Genomic DNA, 23340 nt, shown 5'->3' on the forward strand with positions numbered 1-23340 from the left:
GAATTAGTGACAAAGGGCAACAGCCACTGGAAACTGGCATTGTGAGCCAAGCTCTCATTGCTGTTGTACAGGGACTGAATGGCCCGGAACAACAGGCCCAATACCCCATACTCCTGAGGCAACCCCAACAGGACACCCTAAGGGATGCCAATGAATGCCTTCTCCAGGTCCACAAAACATAGAATAGGTGAGTAAACGCCCACACATCCTTGAATATACTGGAGAGGATAAGGGCCTGGTTACGGTTTCCACAACCAGGACAGAAACCTCAATGCGCCTCCTGAGTTGGAGTTTCAACTAATGAACAGATTGTCCTCTCGAGGACCTTGGCAATGACCTCCCCAGAGGGGTCTGTGTTCTCTGAAGTTGGAACACGCCCTCTGCTTCAAAAAGGAACCACTATCTGAGTTTGCCAGTCCAGAGGCACTGTTCCAGGCTTCCACGCAATGTTACAGAATGATGTCTTAACAAAAGTTTACTAGAGATGGGCTGGCTGTTGCGCTGACTTTCTGTGGGGCACAATAATGTTTTCAATATGAGGTCAAGACAAAAATCTGGTTCCCTTTCTTAATTATTTTAAGGGGTTTTCCATTGTTGTAAATGAGTAAGTATTGCAAGTATTAGTAATGTCATGCATATCCAGTTAGAATAGTGATTAGTTATATACCCTTAATCAACCTTCTGCACTCTTTTCTTTGATCTATACTACAGGACATTCAGAATTTTTGGTTTTGTCTGGACTGGTTACTTTTCTTCCACATCTCTTCGCCATCTCAGAGAGATGGTGACAAGATGTTGCTTGGGCCGCAGGTGAAGTGAGTCACACTGAAACATGCTTTCTGTTTGAGTATTATCTGCTGTTATTTTTTATTTAGCAACCGCAATGACATGAAGACCAGTTAAAGAAGACTTTAGTTTCTTTGTGACTGTTTAATTTGAACTGGATATCTAAGGCAGGCATACACTGCATTGTATGTGTGAAATTCAGAGGAAAACCTGTGAGATAAGATCTAAACACAGATTTTCTGCAAAAGAATACACTCCCACAGCAATTCACATGCTGTAATGTTCAAAACAAAGTTTCTCTGTAACCATGAGACATTACCCACCCAGAAAATGTGGGATGCCTACTATTCTGCAAGAGCACATGTAGCCCTGCAGCATCATAACAGTAGGGATACAAGGAAGTTCAAGAAAGAAGTACAGTCATTTACAGCCTTCAGTCGAGACTTGAGGACTATTAAAACCACGAGACCGTCATCATCTGACAGACATCCACAGGCCATCCCAGTTCCGGTTCCTGGGCTCTGTTTACTGATTAACATCATGTGACTTTTCTCTGGAATGTTTGTTAAGACGTGTTGACTGAACCAGCATGCGTTTCCAGGAAACCACATGCATATAATCAGCCAGCTAATCATGCAGCACAGACACTGGGTGCCTGGTTAGCTTACAAATTACACTGTGTGTTACTAGATACCAGTCAAACACAATGCTACATGGGTGGCATTGTTGGCATGCAAGAACAGAGTTCTTTCACACTAATCTTACAGGAGTTATTGCAGATAAGGAGCAAGTCAACAGTTGTCATCAGTTTAGAAATAGTTTTACTATTTATATTGTTGTTTACCAGCTCCACACTTACAGGGGTGTAAAAAAAAAAAAAAAAAAGGAAAAATTTTCCCCTTCTTGACTACTTATTTTTTGCATATTTGCCAGACTTTTGTGCTTCAGATAATCAAAAAATATATATATAACACTAAGATAACCCAAGAAAATAGATCATTACATTTATTAAGGGGGAAAAAAGCATCCACACCACCACATATTGGGGAAAGCAGAGTTCAGTGTGGCTAGCCTCGCCCATGCCTGATTACTGCCAGACCTGCTGAACCAAGAAACCGCTTAAATAGAACCTGTCTGAAAACATGATTAAACGATCTCAGAACTCAACACATCATGCCACAAGCTAAAGGAACTCCAGAACAGATGCAAATGGTTGCAAAGCCATTTCTAAAACTTTGGGACTCCAGTGAACCATCATCTACAAATAGAGAAAAACTAGAACATTGTGTACCTTCCCAAGAGTCGAAAATCTACCAAAATTATTCCAAGGGATCCCAAAGGAACTCAGAAAAACATCTAAAAAACTGCGGGCCTCACTTGCCTCAGTTAAGGTCAGTATTCATGATCCGACAATAAGAAAGAGATCAGGCAAAAATGGAGTTCATCAAACCAAGAGTAAAACATGGCGATGGTAACGTGATGTTCCGGGGCATTGCTGCCTCAGGACCTGGACAACTTGCCATAGCTGATGGAAGGATAAATATTGCCCTCAACTAGAAATCCTGAAGGAGAAGCAACTGCAATGAAATGAAGACCATTTGAGGAAGACTTCCATTGGTCCATCAGTTTGTGCCCTGAAACTTAAACATACTTGGGTTATGTAGCAAACAATGATCCGAAACATACCAGAAAGTCCACCTCTGAGTTGCTCAACAAACAATCTAAATGAGGATTTTGGAGTGGCCTAGTCAAAGCACTAACTTAAAGATGCCTCAATGTGAGGTTAGGTCATTCATGCTGGAAAACCTTCCAATGAGGCTGAATTAATAATAATTCTAAAAAGAAGGGTGGACCAAAATTCCTCCACAGTGATGAGCAATACTCATTGGCAGTTATCACAATGCTTGATTGCAGTTTTTGTTGCCAAGAGTGGTACTGCATTTTGTATTTACTAGGTTCATCTTTGTCTACTATTACAATTTGTTTGATAATTTGAAACAGTAAGTATGAATGTGAAAACTAAATAAATAAACATGCAGGAAGGGTGCAAGCTGCATTTAATTTCTCTCTTAGGGTCAACATAGCAAGCTAACATTGATTATAATTAGCTTAAAAGCACACCATGGTTAACATGTTACAAGCAACTAATTCACATGTTCAGCAGACAAGGATGCATTCATTATTAGTGAGCCAATATTGTTTCCTGAGGGAAATTTCTCTCATTACTCATGATCAAATATTTATTAGCAAGATACTTTCTGTTTCATTATCATTTCCCACTGGGAAATACCCATGTCATTATCTATTACCCATTACGCATTATCAATAGCTGTCCATCCGCTGCTAAATACTCCATCACTAGGGAGCTTCATTTTGTGTCATTTTTAAACCAAAACCGTGAGCAACAAGTAACTAAATCAGTAGACCTGAGAGACAATTCTCCATGGGTTAGCTTTAGAAATTAGTTACCACTGGTTAACAATATCATCATATGTTAGGGGGATTGGGAAACTTGTAAGGTCTTATTTGTGGGACATGGCAACAAAAAACAACCAAATACTCTTTCCCATATGAGCATAGCCCACTTTAAAAGCCTGGTGGAAAACAAAACAAAACACAAACACATGTGGAAAAACATTCAAAGCTGGAAGCAGAAAAAAAAGTCCCTTGCCAATGTTCGGGTAGGTAAGTATTTGGACAATGAGCTTTTGAAAGCCCCATTAAAGGATAATAAATTTCAATGTTGATTTAGCAACTGCAATGAAATGAAGATCAATTGAGGAAGACTTCCATTGGTCGGTCAGTTTGTGCCCTGAAGCTCAAACACATGTGGGTTATGCAGCAGAACAATGATCCGAAACATACCAGAAAGTCTACATTTTTTTCAGTTACTCAAAAAAAACAAAAACAAACAAACAAAAGAAAAACAATCTAAATGAGGATTTTGGAGAAGCCTAGTCAAAGCTCTGACTTAAAGATGCCTCAATACATGATATGAGGAATCATGTCTCAGCCTCTGAAAATGAGGGACGATGTATAAAAATGACTCAAATGAATACAAACATTATTAAGACACTTTTGTTAAACCATTTAATTAAAGCGGAGAGTCTGCATTTCCATCAAATCTTGTTGGAAATCCACTGCGGTGATGTAAAGAGGTACAGTTACAAAAATTATGTCAGTGTCCAAATCCTCATGGGTTCCTATGCACACAGAAGCTAACCAACAAAGGTGGTTTTTAATATTATGTCTCTTTAAAGAAAGGGCCTCATTGTGATGGGAAAAGGAACTAGTGTTTAAGGAGACTCAAGCACCATATCCACCCAAACAGTTCAGACAAATTCAGATAAAAGCCAGGAAATATTTTAGAAAGACATAATAGAATGACCACAATTGTCTTCTTGAGCAAAATAAAACTCCACATCTTCAGTCGTGGCCCTGAAAATGTCTTTTCATCCTTCAAAGCTATGCAAGTCACGTCTGGTTGCTATTTTAGAGCCTTTTCAAGGTTTAAACCATCGGAAAAGACTTGTTTAGCACAGTAGGAAACACAATGGTGTTTAAATGTGGGTGGACCAGCCAAAGGAGTGCTTAACAGATGCCTGAAATCCTGTGTTTTGTCCACCCAAACCATAGCATGTAGCCTCAGAATGAGGAAGAGTAAATTAAAAAAATAGAACACTTGTTGGTCCTTTATTATAACCTGTCTTATCTGTGGATAATGACTCAATTAACAAAATATAAGTGAAATGACTGGCATTTGTTGGAAGCTGGAAAGTTTGACTCGTCTACAACTTTTGCAAATGGAAGCAAGAATTTGCTGAAAAATAGAAAACTACAACTTCACTATATTATCTGAAGAGTTTGATGCTAGCATGCTCTGTGTGTTGCAGCTCTATGAGGTGGGTGTGGGCCACTTGTTTGCTCGGATGTTTTCCATTTGCTCTGGAATGTTCTTAGAGCTGTTGGTTAGAAATGATCTAAGACTGAGCTAAACACATACTGCAAACCCTCCCACACAGGAACTACATGACATTAAGATTTCCATACTCAGCTGGGAATCAAAATCCAAGAGTTTTCTGAGAGTTTAAAGGCTAAAGTGGGGGTTTTTCCACCTATAATACTGGGACACACACACATTGTGGAAGAGAAACATATCCAGATATTGATAGAAAAACATGAACAAAGGGGTTAGTATTGATTTAATAACATCTCTTTGGGAGTTGTAAACAGGAAGTGTAATGTTGCTTTGGATGTGGGCTGCAGCTGGATATATTTATTTAAATTTGAACAAAATGGGTATTGAAAAGGTCTTGTTTGCAATGAATCCACATTTGAATAGACAACCATAACTAGGCTAGTTTGATAATAAAACGTAAAACCTGATGGCACTCCAGCAACTACAGAAAAAGCATCTGGGAACCACACTGAGCCACTGTTGCAGCTTATTAATGTGAGGATTAGTGACCTTACAGTCCCTTAAAGTCTTTTAATGAAATCTATTTACTATTTTTCTCCAAATTTTTATTTCGATATATCCAACACAGTTAGTATTATCATCATTAAGATATACATCAGTTAAGTTTTGTTCCAAATTTCTGTCTTTACCCGTTTCATTTATATAAAATTTATTTCTGCTCATTGTTGGTGAAACTGTTTTATAGAAATCTGACTCCGTGAGCACTTTGGAAGAGAAAAGCGCCAAGAAATGGTCAGTTAGTTTTCACTAACTCGGATTTCCACCACTACATGCAGTAGTGCATTTTTAAGCACTTATGCTACAGTCATGAACTGCAAAGGAAAGTCCCAGTCTGGGGTGTCAGATTTTCTGGCTAAGCTCAGCATCAAATATCCAACAGAAACACAAAAATCTGTAAATGTCTTCAAGAAAACACCAGCATAACTTACTTCATAAGAAATTGTGTTTTTTTGTTACTACTAGCACATTTTAACCTGACCGTTCAGATTACCTCCACAGTTTTATGAGTTATGGTTTGGTTAAATAAAGGCAAACATTTAGAGGATTAGATGCTGACCTCACGTTCTCAGGCCATATCACAGTTTCTGTGTTGGTGTAAAGATTCACAAAGCAAACTAAAGCAAGTAACAGTGCAAATAACTAGCAAACTGAGCCCCACCTGTGGAGGACATTGCTTTACTACAAAACTATCACTGGAAGATCAGGGGATTTCTTTCATGTGGCAGGACACCTGAAACAACACAGACCATTTTGTTTCACGCATCACTTAAAAAGCGACTTTTATCTTATCCACACTGATGCAAGGCTGGCACCACAAAAGTAAGATCTGAGCTAAATAAACAAGCATGACGGACACTGGCAACAACACATCAAAAAAGATGAATGCAGTTCTTGTGAGGGTTTAATGAGCAGTAAGCAACTGGTCTTTGTCAGAAACATAAAAACACAGGAAATGCAGCAGCATTTTCAAAAAGAGTATCTTCAAAGTGGTGGACATAATGAGATCTAAAAAAGAGGAAACAATAAGGCAGATGATGTCCTGATTATGTTGAGGAGTCTCATTCACCCACATTAAGCCACAGAATAAAAACAGTATTCATGGAGTGTGCAGGTACTTCTGCTTTTTATTGCCTTTTCTGTCTTTTCATGTTCACTCAACCCAGTGGACTGAACTCAGCTTGAAAACTAGTATATGACAACAGCTGAATTATAATGATCAGTTCATTCTGTTCTATCTGCCACTGGAATTCTGAGTAACCATTTGAAAAGGTTAAACTGCACGATTACTGCAGCCTAAACCTTTTTTATACCATTAAAAAAAAACCAACCTAAATACAAATATGTTACAAAGATAATTACTTTAGTTATTTCATTTCCTAGAGCCTCAGAGGGAAAAAGTCAGTTCTTCTCCATTCAAGGCAGCCATGCTGCATTTAGACAAAAGATGTCTAATGCTCACATTTTGTCCCACGTGCTGCACCTGTTTGCAGCTGTTACAGGTAGAAAATCAGTCCCACGGGTGCCAGCAGTGCAAGGCTTTGAAGTGTTTCTCTGAGAGGATACCAGCCCATTTACGAGTTCTGAGAATCACAATCAAAATGCTTGCAGTGGAAATCCCAGCAGTGTGTGTGGTCCAGATGCAGAACCCAGAAGGACAGGTACGAGCCTCAGCAAATCTCTCAAAGGGATGCCCAACTGGCTGCTAAGTAACAGTAAGTCCCCAAGTGAGCTGCAGCCTGCATGTGAAAGAATAAAGCCTTAAACAAGTGTGCAGTTTTCATCATATGAATTTTTTTTGTACAATGGTTTCAAGTTCTGTATGATAGATGTATGGATAGATAGAAACATATATGTATATATATTAAAAATAAATAAATAAATACACATGACATATAATGTAATTGCAAGGAGGTATTTCTGTAGTCTATTGATACTAGATAGTGGAAAAGGGGTGGGATTAAATAAGCTTATGCTTCTTCCTGCTCCTTTTTGAACAAGAACGTTATTTGGAGTTGTGGTTGCTCGTTTTCCTTTTGTTTTGCTTTGTTCATTTGTCTCTTTTAATTCTATTTTGTTGTACTTTTTCAACATGTTCAAAATAAAGATTCAATCAATCAATCAATCAATCATGATGGTAGAAATGCTACTTTCCCCCTCTTAGTTACATTGTAGCGATCTAAGTCATAGAGGTAAATTCTTGATGCTGTCAACAGCATGCTGGATGTTTATATGCAAAAGTACAAATGCAGTTTCATGTGAGCGTATGTTTGTCTTACCCTCCAGCTGTGTGTGTGCGTTCTTGAGGTAGGGGATTGACCGGTACACCAAGAAGCAGGCCAACATGATCGATTGGGTGTCCTTTGAGAGTGCCTCTCCCTTCATGTAGGTCCTCAACACAGAGCTGTTTTCTAGGAAAGAAAACAGATATTTGATGAGAGAAGACAGATATTTTTTTTATTTACTTTTTTTTTTTAAGCTTATACCGGTAATCAATTATCTTACTTGAAAATGCCCTTTTCCATTCTTTATTTCTTTCTTTTTTGAAACCTGATACCTGTCATGTTTTTGTCTTCTTTGCTCATACATGGTAGAGTGAGCCAATGTGGATTACAGACACTGAATGAATGAACAAAAGAAAACTAAAAACAGGGAAAAAAAGTGATTTTTGTGCCTAAAACCAGAGGACCCATAGTTTTCACTATCCCAAAAGAGGATATCCGCTTGTTATCCCTCTGGAACTATTAGGTCCGACTGACGCTTAGCACCAGTGATCTGGCGAAAGCCAAGGACTTTATGAAGGACAGTTCTGCACTGAAACTGGAGTAATAAAAGGCTGCTTAAAGGCAAAGCAGCAGCTGTTCAACAGGCAGTATTTAAACTCTGTTTACAGTTCCACTTTAGCCAAGGTGACAGCAGATAGAACAACAGATTCATGGTTTGCCCTCCGTGGCCTTGATGTAAAAACAAAACTTTACTCGTTGCTATCTGGAATGTGCGTCGTGTCAGCAAGCCATGTGGCAAATATGCAGTTCTGCACATTTGCTGCATGTGGCATGCAAAGTCACGCCTTGATTTACTTTCAAGCAAGCCAATTTACCTCAAAACTGTGTAATCATGTCACAAGACTGTAGAAATGTGTTTCTGTCCCCAGGCTATGCACGCATCCTTAAATATATTTCAACAGGAAATGCCCCTGGTGATTTTAAGGGTGGAAATCTCCATCTCTCTCAGAACAGTTGTGTGAGAAAAGGTCTCAGAAAAATAAGTCCTATGCTGCTGAATTTCCTTACATTTTCTAAAAACACAATTCAAAACTAATCTTTAATTGATAATGGTCCCTTTTAGTATTGCATGAAATTCAAAGAATCCCATTGGGAAATATCTGTGACTTCTTGTGTACCTCAGTATCTTTTATGAATGAATTCACTGCTGCATGCAGTCACTTCTCAGAAAGATACAAGGGTTGAAACAAGAATCATAAAAATAACAAGCAAGCTCTTGATACATATTTCATTCATGGTTGAGTTCCAGAGAACTTCACATTCCCGATGCTTGAGGTCAAGCTAGTTTGGATTTCCTTTCAGCTGTCTGCCAGAGGCGAGAGGCGTCACAAAACGTAAAAGTAAAGGCATGTTTGAATTATTTCTTGAATGCAGTCCCATCCAACTACTTCACCTGTTTCCCACGCTGCTTATTGTGCATTTATTACCATGTGGGTGTGTTAGTGTACTTGTGTGTGCAATTTCTGTGATGGAATGCGTGTTTGTTTAAGTATATACACAGGCTGGTTAACTTCTAAACTATGACATTAATGTGCTACACCCGTTACAGGAAAACAAGCTGAAACACATCCTGCCTGTGAAATACTCGGCATGTGACACTGCTACTCAGCAGAGCCAACTCTTTGTCACATGCAGGCACTGCAAAAATAAATGCTCACTAGATCTATATCTATTATCTATCTATACATGTTATGTGTTCACAGAGTCTATACTTGCTGATATTAATGCATCTAATGTCAAGCTTGTTTATCAGTAGAAAAAAAAAACTGATTGCTTTTGAAGAATGTCTAGCTAACAGCTGACTTTCCTCAGCTGACACCTGTCATATGGTGGCCTTCTGATTCTCTCTCATACAACTTGTCACATTGTCCTTAAAGTGGACTATTGCGCCAATTCCTGCTCCACTCAACTCTATTTTAATCAAACAGAACAATATGAAAAACAAAGGTCACCCACATTATTACAGAGAAAACTGCACCAATCAGATAATCCCCTATGCACAAGCAGTAGGCAACAGTAAAAACAACCCCCTTTTAATGATGATGCCTGTCTCCCAAATTATGGGAGACTGGCAGCTGCTTCCACATGAGAGGTCCATAATAGCTGGAGGCTCTGCCTATGATTTTACTTTTAGAAATTCTAGGAGCCACAAGTAAGCCAGCAGTCTGAGAGCAAAGTGACGGGAAAATGAAGTACGAGGAAATCTTTACGATATCATGCTGGCGGATTATTGAAGACCTTGTAATTGAGAAAGATTTTAGATTTAACAGGGAGCCATAGAAGAAAATCCGTGTCACTACTCTTGCTCCATTATTTTGGATTAAGGCTTTTCAGAGAACTTTGAGAACAACCTGATAATAATGAATTACAATAGTCCCATGTAGAAGTAATAAATGTATTAAGTAGCTTTCACCCTAAGTAAGGATGTTTCTAATTTTAGAGAGATTGTGTCGATGAAAGAAAGCAGTTCTGTATTTTTACTTAATGTGAACACTAAATGACATAACCTGCTCAAAAATGACTCCAAGATTCTTCACAGTTTTACTGGAGGCTAAGGTGATGGTATCCAAAGCACACCAAAACCAGAGAATGCTGTTAGATTAGTTTTCTATGATTCACAATTCTAAATAATCTAAATAATAATATTTTGTATACTAGGCCTTGATGCAGGGCCTCAGTTCAGCCAATGCCTGAAACAAGCCCTTGCAGTTCCTCTTCCTTTTAACCATTTTTTCTGATTGGCTGCCCTTCATAAAGAGGTGAATGTGGCTGCTGTACTCACAGTTAGAGCTGTCTCTGAGATGACCATATTAAGAAAATCCTCTTTCATTATAAAAGTTCTGGGCAAAGTTAAAGAGGCAAGATTTAGATGGTTTGGACATGCGCAGAAGAGGGACTGTGGATATGTTAGAAAAAGGATGAGAAAAAGAGGAAGACCACAGAGAAGATTTATGGATGTAGTGGAAGATGGGGAGTGTCTCCTCCCCTGTCTGTTATGACAGAGGAGGGCGCTAGGGATTGGATGAGATGGAGGCAGATGATCCACTGTGGCGACTCCAAAAGGAGCAGCTGAAAGGAGATTATAGAAATTCAAGAATGAAAGGGAGGGGGATACAGATAGATAAATGAATGAATGAATAAATAAATGGAGCATTCAGGACAGTCTAAAACCTGAGATCTGAAAAATTCCCCCTGACGTTGTTGATATATATCGTAAGAAACACTTGAAAAAAATCTATTATTCAATGAATAAGAGACAATTATTAACACCGTTTCAACTCGACAGAGCAGGACCCACAGTGAGCAGAAGTTGTGTTTGCTAAATGTGTTACTGAATAGGGTAAGACATCTGAGCCTTTGCTCAGCATTCTTCATGTTGTTCTCGTGTTGATACCATCAATTGATACCCACATCAGACATCTGTAGCAGCAAACAGCAATCTGTCCCGCATCATGTGCTTTCTTCTACCAACACATTCAGCACAGCTTTACATCTGTTTAAATGTGGTGTAACCAGGCAAGAAATGCAAACAGATTCTTTGCTACACAGCACAGAGGAAAGTCCCATCTCTGTTGGTCAAGAATGTATTTGGAGTTGAAACATTCCTTTCTTAACATTTTAACAGCAGCGCTTTGGGTAAAAAGAAATTAGGTACAGATGTGATCTTTGCAAGACAGATGTTTGTGCAAGCAAACACCAAAAACCTCAACTCAGGAACTGACCTGTTTCGCACATAAAAAACATCAGCTTTTTTGGGGTGTAGGGCGTACTTGTTATACATAAAACAGTTTTTATACATGACTGCAATGCACCCTGAGTGTTTGATCCAGGATGAAATAAGTCATTTTTATTATTAATTTTTACGATTGACACATCTCGATTAATCATTAACTACACTAAGTGCAGATATAGTTAGTGACCTTGGGTTTAACTGCTAAAATTTTTTATCAAACACTATCAATTAGTCCTCTGTGACCTGACTAGGCTATTTTTAGTTTCAGTACAGACTCTTTAGTTTAAAGGTTTGTAAGATTTAACCTCTCTTCATTAATCCTTGAATTACCCCTCTTACAGTTAGTCCCACAATTTGTTGAATGAAGACCATTTTTGTAGTTATGCCTCTGCACACAGTCACAGTGGATTCCCTTTCCCCTTAAATGCTCTGCTAGATGTTTACTAACTGCCTTTAACTAATGTGTGTTTGTGGGTCTCTATGTTCAGCTTTGTCTTCAATTTTGATTAATTTTTTATTTGATTAATTTACATGTTGAAAGGGAGTGGGAAGAAGTAAACACTTATTTAATCCCACCCCTTTGCCATAAATTATCAGTTAATATTTAGTCAGCTTCCTTACTGATAACTGAAAAGCAAGCTCTACAAGGTTAAGATCAGATGACTAACTTGACCATTGAATAATATCCCATTGCCTTGAGAAAGTCTTAGATTTCTCTTGCTTTATCCTTCGGGTCAGGTCATCCTGTGCTTTGGGTTATGATATCCTATGGTTCAGGTTATTCTTTCAAGTACAGCCCTGTTGTGAAGTTGTTGTTGTTTTTTCTTAACCACCGAAATAATTCCGTCATTATGTAATTTAGTTATCTTCTGTGCTCTTTTAGGCCTTTGGGTGTTGCTGAGGTGGCCAGTGCATTCATCTGTTTCAAGAATGCACCGGATTGATTGTCTGGTCACTCCTAAAGTGGTTCCTCTCTAATAGATTTACTCTGGTTTCTCAGTCTAAAGATGGCCTCCTTCATTTGAACTGGTATCTCTTCATTTCTTCTTCTATCTCAATGAAAAATACAAATTCAACACTTGTGGTTTACGGAGGAAAAGCTGCAAAATGTGTCTTTGTCCAAAAACCCCCAAAATAAAACTATGGACCCAATTAAAGAAAAGTTCTGAACATGTAATCTCTCTTCACCTTTGAGCCAGCTGTCGAGTGTGGCATCCACCGCATTCTTCATGACCGGCAGAAATTCAGAGGTAAGCAGGGTGTCGCGGCGGTTCGCAGGACCTCGCTGCATCCTGCTGTCCCACAGTTCCACTACCAGACGCAACTGCCACAAGGGAAAGGTCTGCAGCAAATCACCCCGACGCAGAGCTGACACTGCCTGAGAGACACCAGCAAAGGCAATGTGTTCATGTGTCTTAACAGATGTAGAGCACTTACTGAAGGTCTGTCAGGCGTATCTACCAGTGGACATTTAAAAACCTTGCAAAATTATTTGATTAGGACATTAGCTTATTTTTTTTGTGGTTTGTTAGCCACAGCTTTATTTCTGTATGAATTTGTATTTTAAAAAACAAAGCAAAACTCTGTACTCCAGGGGAAAAACAGGCTATAAAGATTCTGTGGTATGAGACAAAGGAACTTTAAATACAACAGGTAAAACTAAAAAGTAGGAAAGGCCACTTAACATTCTAATACACCTTCCAATTTATCTGATATATATACACATTTGTATGATGTATATACGTAGTTATATCCTGTTATTGGTCTAGATTTTTGATAACCATGATTCAAAGAATATTATGTGTTTGTAAATGAATTTTCTAACTTTAAGGTAAATATTTTTTCAGTTCATTTCACTTAGTCATTTAAAACTTAAGCCAACCTGACACACACTAGTATTTCATTTCATGGAATTTCTTTTCTGGAACGTTTGTGTTACTGTTACTTGGTTGTTTAATTGCTTTACAATTGCTAAAATGTACTGACAGGGAAGAGTCGTCTCTCTCTCACATAATCTGTGCGTTTGCGTTACCTGCTCGATAGCAATATATGTGGGCAGCATCTCTGGACACTCCTGCGTCACACATTCGTACAGCATAGCTGAGAACAACACTAGAGTATCTTCTCTCTGCAAAGACAAAACATGGAGTGAGCGTGTGGCAATTCGACAAGGCTCAAGGTCTCACAACATCCAGAAAAATATGTCTCCCTCTCAAAAAATAGATGTGATTTAAGTTCAGACTACTAAGCTTTACAAAAGATTTTAGGTTCACTAAATACAGGGAGTGCAGAATTATTAGGCAAATGAGTATTTTGTCCACATCATCCTCTTCATGCATGTTGTCTTACTCCAAGCTGTATAGGCTCGAAAGCCTACTACCAATTAAGCATATTAGGTGATGTGCATGTCTGTAATGAGAAGGGGTGTGGTCTAATGACATCAACACCCTATATCAGGTGTGCATAATTATTAGGCAACGTCCTTTCCTTTGGCAAAATGGGTCAAAAGAAGGACTTGACAGGCTCAGAAAAGTCAAAAATAGTGAGATATCTTGCAGAGGGATGCAGCAGTCTCAAAATTGCAAAGCTTCTGAAGCGTGATCATCGAACAATCAAGCGTTTCAAAATAGTCAACAGGGTCGCAAGAAGCGTGTGGAAAAACCAAGGCGCAAAATAACTGCCCATGAACTGAGAAAAGTCAAGCGTGCAGCTGCCAAGATGCCACTTGCCACCAGTTTGGCCATATTTCAGAGCTGCAACATCACTGGAGTGCCCAAAAGCACAAGGTGTGCAATACTCAGAGACATGGCCAAGGTAAGACAGGCTGAAAGACGACCACCACTGAACAAGACACACAAGCTGAAACGTCAAGACTGGGCCAAGAAATATCTCAAGACTGGTTTTTCTAAGGTTTTATGGACTGATGAAATGAGAGTGAGTCTTGATGGGCCAGATGGATGGGCCCGTGGCTGGATTGGTAAAGGGCAGAGAGCTCCAGTCCGACTCAGACGCCAGCAAGGTGGAGGTGGAGTACTGGTTTGGGCTGGTATCATCAAAGATGAGCTTGTGGGGCCTTTTCGGGTTGAGGATGGAGTTAAGCTCAATTCCCAGTCCTACTGCCAGTTTCTGGAAGACACCTTCTTCAAGCAGTGGTAGAGGAAGAAGTCTGCATCCTTCAAGAAAAACATGATGTTCATGCAGGACAATGCTCCATCACACGCGTCCAAGTACTCCACAGCGTGGCTGGCAAGAAAGGGTATAAAAGAAGGAAAACTAATGACATGGCCACCTTGTTCACCTGATCTGAACCCCATTGAGAACCTGTGGTCCATCATCAAATGTCAGATTTACAAGGAGGGAAAACAGTACACCTCTCTGAACAGTGTCTGGGAGGCTGTGGTTGCTGCTGCACGCAATGTTGATGGTGAACAGATCAAAACACTGACAGAATCCATGGATGGCAGGCTTTTGAGTGTCCTTGCAAAGAAAGGTGGCTATATTGGTCGCTGATTTGTTTTTGTTTTGTTTTTGAATGTCAGAAATGTATATTTGTGAATGTGGAGATGTTATATTGGTTTCACTGGTAAAAATAAATAATTGAAATGAGTATATATTTGTTTTTTGTTAAGTTGCCTAATAATTATGCACAGTAATAGTCACCTGCACACACAGATATCCCCCTAAAATAGCTCAAACTAAAAACAAACTAAAAACTACTTCCAAAAACATTCAGCTTTGATATTAATGAGTTTTTTGGGTTCATTGAGAACATGGTTGTTGTTCAATAATAAGATTATTCCTCAAAAATACAACTTGCCTAATAATTCTGCACTCCCTGTATGTGCATTAACCGCTTATACTGTTGGCCACTGAAAAATGTCCATATTCTCCCGTTTGACAAACCTTTGCATTGTATTTGGAGTATGTTTTGTGTCATTATCCATGTTGTGGAAGTTTTCCATTTAAAGCCTGCAGACAAGCGGTGAGCGGTAGATAACATCCTTTAATAAAAACATGGTCGCTGAACAACTGTTCCATGGATGGGCTGATCACCCCTGAGGGAAAAGGTACCTTTGTCCTACCAGCTGTTGAAGCGGAGAAAATGGAGGATTCACAGAGCTGTGTGTTTTAGCCAGCACCGAGACCATCAACTTTGAGACGACTCTCAGTGCCCCCCTGACTGACGTCCCTCCTTATGCATGAGATAGTTGAAATAAAGGTGCTGTTACAACTCATTGTGTCTGCAGGCTTTATTAACAAATTTCCACAAACATTATTTCCACTCTGAAGCACTTTGTTGGATCTGAGCAGAGAATATAGCCCTGTGCACTTTAAAACTACTTCTTCAGTCACATAATCTATAACCACTAGTAACCAAGTTCCTTTGACAGCCATACATGCCTATATGACCATATAACATTGTCCCTACTATGTTTTACAGATGAATTAGTATGCTTCAGATCATAAGCTCCTTCTCCAAACTTTTCTTTTCCATCATTCTGGGAAGCTAATCTTTCTTCTGTCCAAAGGATGTTTTTCTCAGAAATGTGCAGGCTCTTTTGAGTGTTTTCTGGCTTGCACCTTGTTGTAAACCCCCTGCATTTACATCAATGAAGGAGTCTTCTCGATAGATTTAGTGAAGGGTTTTTCCTTAACTGGCTCACCAATGGATTCCTTCTTTTAAAGGTGATTGGTTTACTTTAACTTTTAATCCTAATGGCCTCTTTCACTTGCATTAACATCTCATTGGGCTTTCCAGGGCAAAGGTAACAAATGCAAGTTCAGCATTTGGAATCACGGCTATCCCTTCACAGCCTCAGCCTCCTAGTAAATACACCTACGGATGTTCAAGATCCTATGTCACCTTGTTCTCGAGTTTCATTCGTATTCACAAGACTTTCAGAAAACTTGACCTCTGACCTCAATCTCGAGGTCGCCAGATCCGAAGATTTTTAGTAGATACACCCGCTGGTATCAATTTCAAAATCGTACATCTCTTCGTTGTCAAGTTATCACATTTACAAACTTGGTTGACCACACCGCCTGCTTGCCCGGTGGGTGATGACAATAGCCCATCAGCCTTTCACAGCTGAGGGGTAAAAATGTCTCTCTCTCCTAAACAATGAATGCAACACTTTTGTTAAAACCCTTGAATTCAAGCTGAAAGCCTGCAATCAGCCACATGTTTAGTGTATTAAAATTGTGTCGCTGTCTAAAATCGTATGAATTTAACTGAAGTTTGTACAGAACACATCTTAATCAGTTCCTTATATAGAGGCTGAACTCTGATTAAAAACTAAATTCATTACTTTTAAGGCCATCTGTTCATGTTAGGCACACTCTACTGACAAGGAGAAATACGGAGCCTGTTGGGATCTGTATATTTAAAATCTAGGCATGGAGCTATTTCACCCCACATTAATACCAGACAGCAACGAATCTTGCAATTACACGCCAGAAAACAATTTCCTGAATTTACAGGCTATATTCACATTTAATAAACAAGTAAAAGTAGAAAATATAGAGGCAGAAATGCTGAGATTGAACAGATAAAACTAGACGAACAGCAAAGAGATGTCCTCCTGTTCTTAAATTTAATTACAGAACACTATGCTTCAACATGATTAATTTTCTTCCATTTCACCATGCAAGTTGAAACCAATGACCTCTGTGCAATCTAACAGATTACCCAGATGTGACGAAGCAGCCACTTTACTCAAAATAAGAGTCAAGTGATTAATAAGATCAAGCTGTAGGTAAGCATTTTTTGGGCGTCATTACAGTTTATTTTTTTCATTAAGCTTGTATGCAAACCTGTTTTGACTGAAATATCCTAAAAACTATTCTTATTTTAAAGCCAATCTTTTTTGTGAGTTCTGTGATTTCACTTTTGCCAAATGTATTGCTAAAAGCAATGTTAAGCTCATTAAAGGCACAGAATGTGTGACTTTGAGGTCAAAATTGAGGTAAAATATAGTACAGATGTTAAAAATGTGCAGGAATGTTAAGGGGTAATAACCTGTGTGAGTTTTGAATTTATTCAATACTTTGCCTTTATGACCAAATATTTGCAAACTAGCAGCAAATATTTACCAATATACTCGACTTAAAAGTAATGAATACAGGAAAAATGCTACTTGGAAAACTTCAGCATATGTGCATTATGCAGACTGGCCTCAGAGGGCCATTGAATGCCTGTTACTCCTGTTGGCATGTTGAGTCAAAGTCAAGGTCTTGAATATTTCCCACATTTCTACCAAGATCTATACTGTAGCTGTACTTGAAACTTGAAACTTGTTTTGTTTGTAACATATAAAACACTGATACAGAGTCTGGTAAATGCTTCCTATATGCTTTTAATTTAAGCTAATCTCTTCTAAAGGCTGATATGGCTGTTTGTAGTTAGTTTTCCCTGATTTTTCATCTTTATGTTTATCGTTTGCTATAGCAGGTTTCCTGAAATTGTCTTTATTCTTTATATAGAGAACAATTCCTTTTAATATATTTGTAACATTATAAAATCATGCTCATGGATGGGTTGTCCTGCACAAGACCTGAATCAGGATACAGGAATACATGGTGTATGAAAATTGTTGTTTATCTAACACAAAACTGACCTATTTGGGTTTTGTCTAACATGAATCTGGGAAGACATTTTATTAGCTTTTTGTATTTTTCCATTGCTTATGTCAGAGCTCCTCCACAATCATGGCTCCTTGTTTACTCTAAAGGGAAGAATAGTTTTGTTTACAATGTAACTATATTTCATTGCCAACTATGTTAACAACAAAGCTGTGAGATATTTGAAAGGTCAGGCTTCCTGGGAAAATTGACAAACTCTTGTCTGGAATAACTCTCTAAAAATACTGGCAACTACGAAGTACTACCCCTCAGCCTCCTAGTAGGCACAGCTATGGTGCATTTTTGCATTTTTTCTCAAGTTATTGCATTTCAGAAAACTTACTCTGACCTTAAGATCAAGGTGACCGAGAATCAAATTCATCCAAGATTTTTAGTAGATGCACCTATGTTATTAATTTGGAATTTCCTTCTTCAGTTATTGCATTTAAAAGATTTTCAGAAAACCTATTTTGACCTTGAGGTCAAGGTCACTGAGAATCAAACTCCTTCAAGAGTTTGAAGCTCTTGCATCGCCTTGATCTCAGGTTATCGCATTCACTAATATCCGGTGCCAGGAGCCAGCCCCCTGCCTGGTGGGGTGACGATAATAACCCATCAGCCTTTAACGACTGAGGGGTAAAAACGGTCGGTTCTGTTTAAAAAAAAAAAAGAAAAAAAGAAAGAAAGTAGGGAAAATGCTGGATGCATCTGGATAAATGAAAACACGTTTTGTTACCTTTTGTTTGCATTTATATTCAACACATTTGCTTTAGAAATCTTACAGTAAACTATAACTCACCACTGAGCTGGCATCTCTTAAGAAAAAAAAATCTGTTTAAGGCTGAGTGTTTTGCAATACCATTATACTCCTTGTGTTTGTTCAAACCAGCCACAGGCTCTCTGTTGCTCACCCACAACAGTAACATGACTGCAGGGATAAGCCATTATGGAGGAAACCTGCCTTCAGAGTGTATCCGTATCCATTTTTGGATGTAAAACTCACATGTTTCATTCCTTCAGAAGTTTTACAGAAGAGCTCGGCAAAGGAGACAAGAGCTGGCTCAGAGGTGAACGTAGAGATGGCTTCAGGCTGCAGAAAAACAAAACAATTGTAATATTGCTATAAATTAACATATGGAGGAGAAAGAGAGAAAAGGAAGGATACAAAAGACAGATAAAGAAGCATTTGAAAGAAGAAGACATTTAATATAAGGAAGGGGCACAAGAGATGTGATCTGAAGAAATAAATGAAATCTTATGCAGTTAACACTTTTTAAACAAATCAAATTCATCTTAAAGTGTTACATAAACACGAGACAAAACAGAGGAAAAAGAGGAGACTGTGTCAAAATTGCAACATAGAAGATCAGAAAGAAAGAGGAAACTAGAAGAAGAAGAAGAAATTGAGTGGGGGGGGGGGGGGGGGGGGGGGGGGGGGATGAGTGTGGACAAGTGGAATAAACAGTGTTTGTTTTCCCCCCTCTGGACTTCTAAGTATATTGACAGCATACACTGAGACCATCAGGAAACCAGTAAATAGTCTGTCAACCACACAGCTGCCTACTGAACATTTAGTGACAACCTGCCAAGACTGGACAGAAGCATTCACTGGGGAGGAGGTCAATTCATTTCCAGTCACTCCTATTAATGTGTTTGTCTGTTTTCAAATCAATTTTTAAAGAAGGGTTTGTAAAAAGCAAAATGCAATGGAAAACTTAAATTGGTATAGAACCCCCGCCCCCAAAAAAACCATAAACTATTCACTGCAAATCAACAGTATCTGAAAGTCATGTTCTTAAGAAATAGGAAAATATAAACCAAAGATCTGACACAGGATCTTTAAGATGTATCTGGCCCCTCAGTTGATTGAACTATAGTTATTAATGCGCATTATAAATCTAAAAGAAAAAGGGAACCATGAGCGTCTGTGGGTTAGTAGTACCCGACTCCCTACTAAAACCCTTGCTTATCTCAGGCTTCTGAAAGCTGTGTGCAGTACTGTAAGCAAATTGTTGAAGGAGCTCGTTTGCAGAGGAACTCGCTGGAAAGATGCAAACTGACTCAAACTAACAAGGGTGCGGTGCAAGTTGAGGTGAGCTTTGCATTTGGCACTGTGTGGAAAAAAAAAAGTCTATTAAAGAGGGAGAGACACAAGACAAAAAAAATAAGATAACCTATAGAAAACTAAGAATAAAATGGCTGTTTTTTTCAAATTTCCATCCATCCATCCATCCATCTTCATCCGCTTTGTCCGGGGCCGGGTCGCGGGGGCAGCAGCCTAAGCAAAGAGGCCCAGACCTCCCTCTCCCCAGCCACCTCCTCCAGTTTATCCGGGGGAATACCAAGGCGTTCCCAGGCCAGCCGAGAGATATAATCTCTCCAGCGTGTCCTGGGTCTGCCCCGGGGCCTCCTCCCGGTGGGACATGCCTGGAACACCTCACCCAGGAGGCGCCCAGGGGGCATCCTTGTCAGATGCCCGAACCACCTCAGCTGGCTCCTTTCGATGTGGAGCAGCAGCTGCTCTACTCTGAGCCCCTCCCGGATGGCCGAACTTCTCACCCTATCTCTAAGGGAGAGGCCAGCCACCCTTCGGAGGAAGCTCATTTCTGCCGCTTGTATCCGCGATCTCGTTCTTTCGGTCACTACCCACAGCTCGTGGCCATAGGTGAGGGTAGGGACGTAGATCGACCGGTAAATTGAGAGCTTCGCTTTTACACTCAGCTCCCTCTTCACCACGACGGACCGGTGCAGCGTCCGCATTACTGCAGCTGCAGCCCCAATCCGTCTGTCGATCTCCGGCTCCCTTCTCCCATCACTCGCGAACAAGACCCCGAGATACTTGAACTCCTCCACTTGGGGCAGGAACTCATCCCCGACCCGGAGTGGGCACTCCACCCTTTTCCGGCTGAGAACCATGGCCTCAGATTTGGAGGTGCTGATCCTCATTCCCGCTGCTTCACACTCGGCTGCGAACCGCTCCAGTGCGAGCTGGAGGCCCTCACCCGATGAAGCCAACAGAACCACATCATCTGCAAAAATCAGAGATGAGATTCTGAGGCCACCAAAGCGAAAGCCCTCCGCCACTTGGCTGCGCCTAGAAATCCTGTCCATAAAAATTATGAACAGAACCGGAGACAAAGGGCAGCCCTGGCGGAGCCCATCACCCACCGGGAACGAGTCCGACTTATTGCCGGCAATGCGAACCAAGCTCTTGCAACGGTTGTATAGGGATCGAATGGCCCGTAGCAATGGGCCAGACACCCCATATTCCCTCAACACCTCCCACAGGACACCCCGAGGGACACGGTCGAATGCCTTCTCCAAGTCCACAAAACACATGTAGACTGGTTGGGCAAACTCCCATGCACCCTCAAGTATCCTGGAGAGGATAAAGAGCTGGTCCAGTGTTCCGCGACCAGGACGAAAACCGCATTGTTCCTCCTGTATCCGAGGTTCGACTAACGGACGAACTCTCCTTTCCAGCACCCTGGCATAGACTTTCCCAGGGAGGCTGAGGAGTGTGATCCCCCTGTAGTTGGAACACACCCTCCGGTCCCCTTTCTTGAAGATGGGGACCACCACCCCGGTCTGCCAGTCCACAGGTACTGCCCCTGATCTCCACGCAACATTGCAGAGGCGTGTCAACCAGGACAGCCCTACAACGTCCAGAGCCTTCAGGAACTCGGGGCGGACCTCATCAACACCAGGGGCTCTGCCACCAAGGAGTTGTTTAACTGCCTCAGTGACCTCGCCCCCGGAAATTGGCGGGTCATTCCCCTCATCCCCAGACTCTGCTTCCTCCTCGGAAGACGTGTCAGTGGGATTAAGGAGGTCCTCGAAGTATTCCTTCCACCGCCTGACAATTTTCTCAGTCGACGTCAGCAGCGCTCCGCCAGCACTATACACAGTGCAGGTAGAGCACCGCTTTCCCCTCCTGAGACGTCTGACGGTTTTGCCAGAATCTCTTCGAGGCAGCCCGAAAGTCTTTTTCCATGGCCTCTCCGAACTCCTCCCACACCCGAGTTTTTGCTTCAGCCACTGCCCGAGCCGCATTCCGCTTGGCCTGTCGATACCTGTCGGCTGCCTCCGGAGTCCCACAGGCTAACCAAGCCCGATAGGACTCCTTCTTCAAATTTGTAATATGAAACTGTCTCACTTCAACTACAACGCATCTAAAATTTTCCACCACCTGTAGATTTTTGTCTATGTGTATTAGGAGAAAAGCGTAAACAAAAAAGCTTGATAATGCTTACAAAACCTGTAAATCTACATAAAAATGTACTAAAGCCTTCATTAACCTGCAACATGTTAATGAACTCTCACCACTAACAAGTACACTACAGAAAGAGAATACAATGCAGATGCTCTGGCTGATAGTAGCAAACTTAATCTAATTTTTTAAAAAGGTGGATATTTATTGCATTTAGCACAGTTGCTTCGGTTAGCATCTATGCTGAGCTTTAAGTCAGGGTTTTTTGTGTCACAAATATGGCTCGCTTTTTCACCAGCTAAATCACCATGGTAACATAAGCTGAACACATAACATGAATAAAAACAGATTATGTTCAGACTTTCAGTTTAATATCAGCTATTTTTCTCCAATTCATTTTATTTACAGCATATTTTAAGTGTAATCCTCTACTGGGAGAATATGATTAATACATAGGAAGTTGCTTACGTTGCTAATATCATGAATGAAGCCCAAATGTAAAGTTATGGCAGTGGAAATTACTGTAGCCGGAGGTAACTGCAAATACAACTTCTCTCTGACTGGGGTTTTAGGTTTAGCCACATTACCTAACACAATGAAAGCCTGCTCATGTTGAGCTTCCCCTATAATGTCGTTATGCTTTTCAGGTTGGTGTGACAGTTTTACCTTGAAGGCTTTGACTCCAGAGCTGCGGTGGTTGACTGTGGTGGCTACCAGGCTCTTCCAACCTTGAGGGTCGTCCTTGTAGGGCAGCTGGCCAGCCCGTAGTTTTACATACAACACCCCATCTCTCGACAAGATGGACCTTAGAGAGATAACAAAAGTAAGATTCGCATTTCCGTCTAAATTCCACTTATACATTTACAATAAAAAGAAGGAATTATGGTCCTTATCATTTAGCAAAATCATTACTGTAAACCTCTACCAAAGTTATACATGTTCTCTCTATACTTGCTTTAGATGCTGTGTTTCTTTGCTGAGGTCTACAGACAGTTCCCAGTAACGTGGTCCTTTCACTTTTACCTGAAAAAAATATATTGACAAAAATTACAAAAAAAGAGATTTTTCCAGGGTCCAGGGAATGCTTACTGCAGTTAAAATGATTTTGGGTGGCATAAGAAATCAGTGTTGTTAATAAGGAGATTGCAAACTTCTATTCTAGAGAACAGCAGATGATGGTAGGAATGGGGTGAGATTCCCATCTTTGACAAGGGGGACCAAAGTGTGT

General features: G+C 40.3%; 1 protein-coding gene across 1 annotated transcript in view; it reads right to left on the reverse strand.

Moving 5' to 3' along the window:
- Positions 1 to 2851: 2851 nt before the first annotated feature.
- anapc1 (anaphase promoting complex subunit 1) overlaps positions 2852 to 23340 on the reverse strand; it is a 63772-nt gene continuing 43283 nt past the window's right edge. Inside the window, exons 47-53 of the mRNA XM_086258972.1 lie at positions 23068 to 23135; positions 22779 to 22917; positions 18906 to 18992; positions 13314 to 13409; positions 12470 to 12659; positions 7543 to 7674; positions 2852 to 7002 (exon numbers count right to left, since the gene is read on the reverse strand). Of these exons, the coding sequence (XP_086115098.1) occupies positions 6860 to 7002; positions 7543 to 7674; positions 12470 to 12659; positions 13314 to 13409; positions 18906 to 18992; positions 22779 to 22917; positions 23068 to 23135 (855 nt within the window). The 3' untranslated portion in view covers positions 2852 to 6859. The remainder of the gene's footprint in view (positions 7003 to 7542; positions 7675 to 12469; positions 12660 to 13313; positions 13410 to 18905; positions 18993 to 22778; positions 22918 to 23067; positions 23136 to 23340) is intronic.

Source organism: Aulonocara sp. 'chitande type north' Nkhata Bay, linkage group LG13 (assembly GCF_057382095.1).
Source record: "Aulonocara sp. 'chitande type north' Nkhata Bay isolate Kocher_YH1m ecotype deep benthic linkage group LG13, A_spYH_male_GT1.1, whole genome shotgun sequence".
Taxonomy (NCBI): domain Eukaryota; kingdom Metazoa; phylum Chordata; class Actinopteri; order Cichliformes; family Cichlidae; genus Aulonocara; species Aulonocara sp. 'chitande type north' Nkhata Bay.